General features: G+C 39.5%; 1 protein-coding gene across 1 annotated transcript in view; it reads left to right on the top strand.

Annotated features, from left to right (window-relative positions):
- The first annotated feature begins 2,326 nt into the window (after positions 1 to 2,326).
- LOC306888613 (protein phosphatase 1 regulatory subunit 37-like) overlaps positions 2,327 to 11,948 on the top strand; it is a 41,368-nt gene continuing 31,746 nt past the window's right edge. The window contains exon 1 of the mRNA XM_079447046.1: positions 2,327 to 3,804. Coding sequence (XP_079303172.1) covers positions 3,198 to 3,804 — 607 coding nt within the window. The 5' untranslated portion in view covers positions 2,327 to 3,197. The remainder of the gene's footprint in view (positions 3,805 to 11,948) is intronic.

Raw genomic sequence — 11,948 nt, 5'->3', positions numbered from 1 at the left:
AGAGAGGAGTGCGGCAGGGCTGTAGCCTGAGTCCAACACTGTTCAACATCTACATTAATGAATAAGCGGTGCAGCTGGAACAGTCTACAGCCCCTGGACTAAATATCAAGCTTTTGCTGTACGCAGATGATCTAGTGCTGCTGTCATCCACCCCACAGGGACTACAGCAACACCTAGACCTGCTGGAGAACTACTGCCAGAACTGGGCCCTGGCATTAAACCTCAAGAAGACCAGCATTATGGTCTTTCAGGAAAAGCCCAGATGTCAGGAACACAGATACCAGTTCAGTCTAGAACACACGATGCAGTACACTTACCTTGGCCTGATCATCACTGCATCGGGGAGTTTCAGTACGGCAGTGAATGCTCTCAAAGATAAAGCTCCAAGAGCTCTATATGCAATCAAGAAAAAATCCCAAAATATTGAAATACCGCTTCCAATTTGGTGTAAAATCTTTGATAGTGTAATTCAGCCCATAGCGCTGTATGGGATTGAGGTTTGGGGTCCACTCAGTGATCAGAGCTACACTAGATGGGACAGGCATCCAACAGAAGCCCTTCACACAGAATTCTGCAAAATGATCCTAAAATTACAAAGGAGAACACCCAATAATGCATGTAGGGCAGAATTAGGCCGTTTCCCATTGATTATAAATATACAAAAAGATTGCTCAAATTCTGGATGCATCTAAAATCAAGTCCCACAGAATTACTACATTTTAAAGCACTACCAACCCAAGAACTGAACCCTGAAAAGAGTCCACTCAGTCCTGACTAACTCTACTAACACTAACCAGTCTCAGACCAGCACTGCTTCTCACCCAAACATCAAAATAAATCAGATTATCAAACAATCTAAACATATATATCTGGAACATTGGGATCAAGAAACCAAAACACAAAGTAAATTACAACTGTATCGAACTATAAAATTAAAATATGAATCAGAAGAATATCTCCAGAGTGTCAAAGACACAAAGCAGAGACAGATCCTGAGCAAGTACAGGCTCAGTGAGCACAGACTAGCCATCGAGACCGGCAGACACAGAAAGAGCTGGTTACCCAGAGAGCAAAGAGTGTGTGTTCACTGTGAGACAGAGACACACTTCCTACTTCACTGTTACCAATTTAAATCAATCAGAGACATATACATCAACAAATTCACAAACATCATAAAGAACTTTACAGCCATGACTGAAGAGGAACAAATAAAGATAATACTAGGAGAGGGACAGACAGCAGCACTGGCTGCGAGATACGCGTGTGTGCCACAGCCTGAGAGACAGCAGGTGAACGTGTGTGTGTGTGTGTGTGTGTGTGTGTGTGTAATGTTATCTCTGACCTCAAGTGTGTTTCCCTCATGTCCACCACAGTGACCCTCAGCCTGTGTGTGTTTATATGTTAAACACTGTGGTATGAAATGTTCACACAAGTTCTTATTTTTTAAAATGTTTATTTAAGTTTATATTGTTATAATGTTTTTATTATTTTATTTTATTTTCATTGTTATTATATTTCAAGCTTTGGCAATATTGTATTTTTTACAGTCATGCCAATAAAGCAATATTGAATTGAATTGAATTGAGAGAGAGAGACAGAGAGAGAGAGAGAGAGAGAGAGAGAGAGAGAGAGAGAGAGAGAGGGAGAGAGAGAGAGAGAGAGGGTAAAGTACTAAACAGGTAGAGAAAAGCATTCATATACAGTATATTCCTACTTTGGTATGCTGTTGTATGGCTACAGTGTTGTGTTTTATGGGCCTTGAGATCAGAATCAAGGTGTCTCTGCCCTCTAGTGGTGAGTACAGTCCTTTAAACCTTCAGGACATAACATAAAACCCCCAGACAGCTGAAGAGAGATAAATACATAAGAACACAGTCCCATTATTGACATCAATAACATCAGAAAACCATTCCTGTGCTTTTTATGGTTAGTTTTTTTTCTCTGAAAGTCTGTTACTTCGACGTGATTTCTAAAATGTGAGATAATTGGTTTACATAGTGTCAATTTTTCTAAGTGTATATTATTTACCCAATAGACTAAATAAGAATGCAATATATTTCTTTACATTTACATATATTTATTATTATTGTTTTTTTCTCAATAACACGCGCCATAAACCATCCAACGTGACAGCTTTGGCAAAGTGCAAATGTCAACTGATTCGTTTTTTTTTTTTTTTTTTTGCGATAAATGCTAATATAGATAAATCACAAACGCAATTGCTTCAAATGAAAATCTGCCGAAGAAACACAACACACGAGTTACTTTGTGATTTTCTTGCGTCCTCGTCCTCATAAACAAACGCGCGAGGCGAAGTCGCGAAAGTGCGGCAGCTGAAATCTGATCCGCGGTGAAGACATTATCCGTGAAGAGTCAACAGACACACACACGGTCGGTCCGGGCTGGAGCTGTACCGGGGACGATCATTTGCTCTTTTTCCTGCTGTTTGTGCGTTTTTCGATCTGTTTAACATCATTGACACCGGGCGGCCGGAGTAGGGTGTTTACACGGAGCTAACGAGGCCGTTTGTGGAGGAGAGCGTGACGCCTGTTTTTATTTGTGTTGACTGCGACACGGAAAGTGACAGGATTCCTCGTCTTGACAGATTAACACACGACTGGAGAGATAAACATGCTCTTGCACTTTAGATCATTGGCTTAAAGAGTCAGCTCGAGTACTTTAGTCTTGCTGTAGGAGAGCAGGCCAGTGGAGAAAGCCTCATCTTCAGCATAATCTTCATCACACGCCTGGTTTTTAAAGTCTACCGTTTCAGATTGAAATACATCTATCAGTGTTTAACTTATTCTTGGACAGCGTGAGAGGAAAGTACAGTGTTAATGGTGGACTTTAAGAACACGTGCATGTGAGAGATTCTCTTTTAATGTGGATTAAGTGACTTTGGACGATGTTGTAGGTGTTTACAGCTTTGTTAGGAACAGCATTGCTAAAGAAAACACTTGAGATATAGGATAGAGGGAATTGCCTTATGCAATCCTTTAAATCAATACTACACAGACCGTATGAATGAATTGAGAACCACCATTTAAAGCTATAATGTGAACTTTTAGTATGCCATGCACTTATTAAGGAGATATTGAGGTGTTTCTCCCTGGTTTGAACTGTATTGTAGGTGATTGAGGGACGTTTTAGTGCGAGACGGGCAGTGGCGTGTGCTCCAGCTCCCTGGAAATGAGAAAATGAATTGCGAGGAGCAAGCTGTAGATTTGTGCAATGTGTCTGACAACACTATATCACACACGGCGGATGAAATCCTCCCCCGTGACGGCCTCCTGCCAGGGGATGGAGATCCTGCTGTCCTGTCCAGGTTAAAAGATGTCCATTTGAAGGACGATGATTCCTCTGAGCTCAAAGCGCCGTGTAGTAAAAACAACGGGTCAGCCGACCCTGTTAATGGTTCTGCAGGTGATCTGCAACAGGATATAAGCATGTTTGAGGAACCACCAGTGAGCAAGTGCGCTGTTGGAGGTGGGGATGATGGGGAGATGGATATCGGGGTGGATTTAAGTCTGGATGAAAGTGGTGTTTTGGAATTCGAGCCGACGGCCCAAAGTGAGGAAAGTGCCTCTAGTTGTGAGAACTCTCTAACACCAGAAACTCTCCTAGAACTGCATTCACAGCAACCTCCGGAAGAACATGGTGAGGATGTGCCCTCAGAAACCACGTCAGCAGCTACAACACCAGGCAGTGCAGCCGGGAGTAAGCACGGGTCCAAACGGGTGACCTTTCCGTCAGACGAAGACATCGTCTCTGGTGCGGTTGAGCCGAAGGACCCTTGGAGACACGGTAAGACCTTTACAGTTCTTGCATCACTTTTGAACCCTCAATTATCGAGTGAAGAGCTCATCTCCTGCAGTTTGCATTGTTGCTCCGCTCTAAAAGCTTTGTGTAATTGTGCTCCAACTATTCGGTCCCTGCTGAGTTGAAGCCAAGGCTTTGAACGTGTTACGCTCTGAGCAATTCAGGCCTTTTCCTGAAAGCCTCCCGTGATCCGAGTGACACTTGAGCCGTAAGTCCTCCAGGGTCATTCAGCGGCTCCATAACAACTGCAGAGATCTCCTGCGATCCGTCTGAGCCTCGGGCAGCTGTCTCACAGATATGGAGAAACCTCTCCAACTCTTCCAGACGGTGGGTGTTGCGTAAAGCACATTCTGAGAAATCAGCATCTTGCAGGCCGAGTGCCGGTCCATCTCTTGGAAAACAGAGAGATCCAGTCCCCCGCACATTGTTCTGCTCGATTGGCTGCGACGTATCAGATGTTTTTGAGCCTGCAAACGTATAACAGCATGCTCTGTGCTTTCTAGGCCAAAGGTTTCGAGGTGTGTCTCTTTTTAGCCTGCAGGGAATCTCCTTTCTGTATATCGCACTGGTCAAGGTATCGTCTGGGGCTTGTGTCTGTGGAAGCTCAGAAGTGAAACAATGATGCTGTTGAGACACAATAAACAGTGTTTTGTCTGACAGCTGCTGTTTGTTTACTTAGTTAGCAATTTAAAAATATGTCTCTTTGTACACAGTTTAGCCATAAATGATACAATGTTTCCAGTCATCTACAAACACAGTTTAGTCACCTTTAAAAGTTTGTCAAGTGAGGAACTTGTATTATATGTAGTATAAATTTTAATGACGTATGTTATAGGGGGTATATCTGTAATTAGTTGACATTTAAAAGTGTGGTTGATTATGATTTCACTTTTACCTGTGGTTAGTGTGTAATTTTGCTGTCAGAGCATAAACGTCTGCAAAGTTACGACGCTCAAAGTGAAATATTTTCTTTTAAAGAAATGGCTGTTTAAGGACTACAAAAAAGGCTGGCAGGGACTACAATGAGCTTCATCCCGGGTTTGTGACATCACTAACCCTGATGTTTACATAAATCTTGCCCCTGGGAACATGCATCTACCCCTAATGGTAAGGGGGCGTGACATTTCCTGACAAAGTGCACTAGGCGGTTAGCGAATCACAACACACTGGGCCAGCTAACCAATCTGAGCCTGATTATGTATTTCTGAGGGAGGGGCTTCATAGAAGCAGGAGCTCAACCGGCTGTTTTGGCGAGAACAGAAATAGTGGTGTAGAATAAAGGTAAAATGTTAAATTAATGCTTTTTTTTTTTTTTTAAATGATGAATGAATCTGCACCTCATAAACACAGTCAAGCCTTTGAAAAAAGCTGATAACTTTACAATAACAATAATATACAATATGCCAATGTTAATGCATTAAATGTTGTGAACAATAAACAATAGTTTTACAGTATTTATTCATCTTTTTTAGTTATTTAATACACATTCTGTCACATTTTTTACATTTAAAGTTGCTTAAATAAACCATAATATGAACGGACATAAACAATAAATAATTATCTACATTATTCTGTAACAAACAAAGTTAAAAAATGCATTAAGTTTAACACATGTAATCTTATTGTGAAGTTTTACCTGTATTATGCATTGTTTGAAAGATCATTAGTAATGTTTATTAGTTTTATCAGTTTACTTGGTATTCATGACATAATCCTCTTCGTGGAAAAGAGAGCCTTGAATTGCACAGTTTATGCACATTTTAAAGGATCCAGCTAACCCAGGCTATTTGTGGTAATGGCCTAATGTTTAATTATCTGATTAGTAAGCACAAAGGTTACTGGTTCATTTCCAAGTAATGTTGTCCCTGTAGTTCCAGCGATCCCTATCCTGCTCCGCCATCATTGTGGCTTTGAGCAGGGCACAGTATGCTAGGTCGCTTCAGCAGGGCTGTCCTTGCAAATATTGTGAATTGCAATAGTTAAATTACTGCTCTGAATTTGAAGCAACTTAAACATTTATTCCATACTCTGTTCAACGCTCTCTCAGCAGACTCATAATCGTCACATAAGTTGCATGTGCATTTTCCTCACAGCTTTTCATTTCTTTAACTTGCTTTCTAATATTCTTTTGTCATTAAGAAGGATTAGGAGGGAAGCTTTTTCACAGGTGTTGGCTGGTCTTATTTCACAGTCACACATTGTTCTGTTGTTATTTAGGTATGAGGAAGTAGTTAAGTCACCTGCCTGCACTGCACGCTCTATAATTTCCTTATATTCTGAGGCTGAACTTCCCACTTTTGTAGCTTGGTTTCCTACACCGTTTCCTCAGACGCAGAGTCTTGTCTCAGAGAAACACTGCAGTGTTTGAGTATCTCCTATAAATGACTTCATGAGAGAGCAGTGGATCAGATTAGAAACCAAGCTGCTTGTTCTATGTTACTCAGTTGTGTTTGCAGTGGTGACTTATTACATTTTTTATTTATAATTCACATTTATGCATTTAACAGATAATAAACATAATTACAATTTCAGTAATTTAAAAAAAAATGTATCTCGTTCAAAAGTATTTTTTTTCATACAACGCTTTTGTGTCTTATGCTCAAGGCTACATTTACTTGATTAAAAATACAGTAAAACAATTTGAAATATTATTACTTCAATGTGAATATACAAAAAAATTGTCATTAATTCCTGTGATGCAAAGCTGAATTTTCACATGATCCTGTTTTTTGTTGTTGTTGTTTTGCATTTTATTATTGTTTTGCATCATATGCCATTCATATAGACATGTTCATGAAGTTACAGCTTTATCATTTACAGTTTTTGCAAGTTTTATCATTTACAGCTTTATCATTTACAGTTTTTGCAAATTTATTTTTGCCATTGTCACAGGATTTCCTTGCATACATTTATGTGACAAAGAACGTTTCTTGGCAAAAATGTTATATGGCCGATAATTTTTGTCAATACATTCACCAATTTACATCCTTGGTTGTTTCTAGAAATTCCTGAGACTTCTTCAGGACAGATATCACTCATTTAGACATGATTCCTGTCTAAACCAGACAAGAAAACATGACACAAGCCTGATTCTCTATTTCAGTTATTTAAAGAATTGATTTAGTTTTTATTTAATGTGATATGAATTTAATTTGCTGCATCACTCTTATTGTTCTATAAGCTCATAAAACAAGCTATTGAAGAGGCTTTTTAACTCTGGTGGTTTCATTCAGGTATTTTTGATGTGTCTTCAGGGCTCGCAAAATTTCTAAATCCCTGGTAGCCCTTCGGGCAGGTACTCTTCAGATTTTGGTAGCCCGAAAATTTAACTAGCCCAAATTAAAAAAAATATATATTTTTTTTAAATATAGAAAACCAGATAGGAGTCTAAATGTTAGGGGTGGCACGGTACACAGATGTCACGGTTCGGTACGTACCTCGGTTCGGGGGTCACGGTTCGATACAATTTCGGTACAACAGGGAAAAAAAAGACATCTACTTTGCTCAGTTTCTTTTATTTTGATGTGAAAATGCTAAATATTATTACATGTTATATATATAAAATCTGTTTTGTTTTCATTGTGAGTGTACACAAATAAAAGCAGACCTTTAACTACAAGCAACAGCACAAATAAAAATACAATAGAGTAAAGATACAAATAAAATAATCAGTGATTTTCAGGGGGTTTTTTTAGGTACAGAAATTGAAGTACGATTAAAGTAATCAAAGGTAAAACAGCATTGCATATTTGACTGTATAAATTAAAGATTACTCTTTATTAAAGTTACAAAAGCGATTCAATCAAGAGCAGTGAGTGATTTCTTTGTTGTTGCTGTTTATTTAATATTAACTGTCACTTTAAGAGAAAGCACTAGGGGTGGCACGGTTCGCGGAAAAAAACCGAACCGCACGGTTCTCCACACACGGTTCGGCACGCGCTAGGACCGCGGTTCAACTGAATTCTGACAACGCATGTGGTTTGTTATAAATAACACGTAAAACAAATAGGGTTCGGCTAATGTATGTTTCTGTTAATGGATGCGCATTCTGGCTTCCCAGTACATTATAACAACAGCGATGAGAAAGAAAAAATAAAAAAATAAGTGGACAAATCATTCACTCTTGTTCAATGCGAGTGCGTATGCTGGAATATGAGCATTTATTCCGTCATCACCCGGGTGCTGATAGCGCGCGCACAGGTGAGACCTGAACAGCACACGTTGATATCGGTGTTTAGACTAAAGTCATGTAAGCTTTGCCAGCTCAAATATTTAAGAGCCAGAGGACGCGAGCTCGCGCGGGCAGTGAGAAGATTTGTGCGTGCGCTCATCAGAAGCGCACAAACCTGCGCCTCAGAACGCGCGCAAATATGAAGCTCTCTCTGAAGTATTGTGTTTTAATGGATAAATTCACACAAAATTCTGTCAAAATGCCCGTCTTGGTAAGTATCCTATAGCAGACATAGCCGGCTGGGCGTACAGTATCAGTGCTTTCTCTTAAAGTGACAATTAATATTAAATAAACAGCAACAACAAAGAAATCACTCACTGCTCTTGATTGAATCGCTTTTGTAACTTTAATAAAGAGTAATCTTTAATTTATACAGTCAAATATGCAATGCTGTTTTACCTTTGATTACTTTAATCGTACTTCAATTTCTGTACCTAAAAAAACCCCTGAAAATCACTGATTATTTTATTTGTATCTTTACTCTATTGTATTTTTATTTGTGCTGTTGCTTGTAGTTAAAGGTCTGCTTTTATTTGTGTACACTCACAATGAAAACAAAACAGATTTTATATATATAACATGTAATAATATTTAGCATTTTCACATCAAAATAAAAGAAACTGAGCAAAGTAGATGTCTTTTTTTTCCCTGTTGTACCGAAATTGTATCGAACCGTGACCCCCGAACCGAGGTACGTACCGAACCGTGACATCTGTGTACCGTGCCACCCCTAGAAAGCACTGATACTTTTGACAGAATTTTGTGTGAATTTATCCATTAAAACACAATACTTCAGAGAGAGCTTCATATTTGCGCGCGTTCTGAGGCGCAGGTTTGTGCGCTTCTGATGAGCGCACGCACAAATCTTCTCACTGCGCGCGCGAGCTCGCGTCCTCTGGCTCTTAAATATTTGAGCTGGCAAAGCTTACATGACTTTAGTCTAAACGCCGATATCAACGTGTGCTGTTCAGGTCTCACCTGTGCGCGCGCTATCAGCACCCGGGTGATGATCCTAGCGCGTGCCGAACCGTGTGTGGAGAACCGTGCGGTTCGGTTTTTTTTCCGCGAACCGTGCCACCCCTACTAAATGTCAATCAAAAATATTTTCAATACACAAATATCAACAAATATGAAGGAATTTTATTTCACTATTTACAGGGTATCTGTAGAATTAAAAAAAAATAAATAAATTAAGGACATTTATGACCGATTTTAAGAGCTGCACAAGGAAAATGAACACCGTATGAGCGGAGTTGGACAATGTCTATGGTAACATACAGTATTAAGCCATAAAAGGACATGATTTACAGTTCAGATGCAAGTTTCACAAAAACACAAATCTTATACAACAGCATTTCAGCCAAGAATTGCTAGAATTTCAGACCATTTTTATGAAAAGGGATAAATCAAGCATATTAATTTAAAACAAATAAATATTACTGTCTTAATCGTTTAGATTTTTAGAAGGCACATTAATTTCTTTCTCATTGACAACACTATGGCCCGGTTTCACAGACAAGGCTTAGACAAAGCCAGGATCAGGCCATAGTTCAATTAGGACATTAATGCAACATTACTGGTGTGCATCTTGAGACAAAACAAAGTCACTGATATGTTTTAAGATCAGTCGGTGCAAGTTTCTTTCAATTGAAACAGCTAAAATTACATTTTAGTCTAGGACTAGTCTTAAGCCTTGTCTGTGAAACCGGGGGTATGTGTTTGCTGCTTAAAAACATGAGTCGATATTTGCATTGACCTGACTATAAGCAGCAAGAAAGGCGCTTTAGGAGCGGCTTAATGTTATTTTCCTCAGGCAAATTCCCTGTTAGCAACAGTTCACAAAGCAGCGCCGTCCACGCTTACAAACGCTGCTTCATCAGACATTATAGGTAAGATGAAATAAAACACGTTTCCGAAGACAGTCGTTCCCTTCAGATACATTCACATGAAGACATCCGTGTCGTGTTTTGATTTGAAACGTATTCAATGACATCATTGCCTTTTTGAAGTTTAATCCAGCTGTATCGCGGTTCTTGTGGGAGCCCTGTATTTAAGGTAGCCCGTCGGGCAGGGAGGTGATTCATTTTGGTAGCCCGACTGGAAATTACAATAGCCCCGGGACATCGGGCGATTTTGCGAGCCCTGGTCTTAGCTAGGGAAAGGGCATGGCTGGCGTGGGTGTGTTTCTCTCTCTTAACACACACGCTGGCCCCCGTGACTGTGGCACTGCTGTGTGAATGACTTTGAGGTCCAGTGGCATGAGGTGGTGTGAAGATCTATTTTGGAACGTATCGCTCAGATGTTACTGCCCCGTGGCGTCCCTGAGAGCTCCACTCATGTTTGCCAGTGGCCTCCAAGACCTCTCTGGATATGACGGGGCTAGGGATATGCCTTTCCCCCCCAAAAAGTATACATTTTTTAATGGTATGTATTGCAGGAATACTTTAGTCAACCTTGGAAAACTCATAGTGAACCGCTGGAAAGCTTAGTGTGCGTTTACACGACAACAGTGTACTAAAAACGGAAAAGTCTTTCCTTTGTCATTTTGAAAAGTTTAGTGTGCATCGTCCCCATTCACATGGATCCACGACAACTACTAAAAGGGATGTCCCTATCAGGTTTTCTGATTCGATCCTAGTCATTGAATATTGAGTTTCTGATCAATACCGAGTCCCGATCCAATTCTTGTATATTCCCAGTGTTTGATGCACAAAGTACATTAAAGATTTTGAAATCAATTCAGTGTACAGATTTGTGCAGAGAGTAAAAAAAATGTGTGTACATAAGATACACCCTCTCTTTGAATATATTTGCACATACTGTATAAAGACATTGGTAGAATATGGGAGTACTGATGTAAACTAAATCTGGTCGTTTTATCAGCCCAAACGAATGGCCTATCTTCGTAGTAAAAGCCTGACTTTTGCTGTCACTGCAACCTTCCAGCAATAGCAGTGATTTCAGAGAGGTCAGAGAAATAGAAGATTGCTTCTCTTACACTTTGTTGGTCTTTGAGGTACTGGGAGGCTTACAGGGGAGGTTGTAATTCATGACACAATCTCATTTGGTCTGTGGTGCTTCGGCTTTGGGAGCAATTTTTGCTGAGTCCAAAACATTGGAGCTTTATTACAGTTCCAGCACTTTTCAAGAAATACTTGAGTTTTTGTCCAACTTTAGACACTTTTTTTATGTCAAGGGGTTAAATAGATTTCAACATTTTCATTTTGTTGAATTACGGTCACCACATAACGGTTTTCCGGTTGTAAGTTGCAGTCTGTGAGATGCGCACGGAAGCGTGACTTCACACGCGGCATTGCAGAAAGTGTGCGTTCACAAATGTAGCTTCATTTTTGAATTTTATCATCTGAGGTTCTCTCCAGAGATGTTTTGCCACATTTCTGTAATTCAGGGTGATTGCTGCGTAGTAGCCTATGGGTGTTTCTTTTTGCCTGAACATCTTCAAGTGAGTGGCGGGCCAAACCGAAGCATGGTGGGCCGCTGTCCTAGACCAATCTTTTCTACACTGCAGTTGTGTTATTTATTTTTTACTCTGTTTCTACCTATATTTTAGTGCTTGGCACAACTAGAAAAATGCATATTCATTATAAAAATATCTACTATAAGATTGAGATTTTGTCATTCTAAGATTATAAGACTTTTTCAGGTCTAGAAATCACACATTTTAAATTAGCCAACCTCAGATATCCAAGTTTTTAAGACCATAGGAACCCTGTTTTGTTTTGTTTTTGTTTTTTTAAAAGGTAAAAGTTGTTGAGTGGGTGAATTAAACTTACATTTATTGAAATTTATCGACTTCTCTTTTTTTGTTCATTTCTTGTTTTGTCTCATTTTAAAATTGTATTTAATTTTGAGGTTGAGAACCCTTGTCTTAAATGCA

The sequence above is a fragment of the Barbus barbus genome (genome assembly GCF_936440315.1).
Source record: "Barbus barbus genome assembly, chromosome: 22".
Classification (NCBI taxonomy): Eukaryota; Metazoa; Chordata; class Actinopteri; order Cypriniformes; family Cyprinidae; genus Barbus; species Barbus barbus.
The sequence above is the reverse complement of the archived record's forward strand: the minus strand, read 5'-3'. Positions and strand labels throughout refer to the sequence as shown.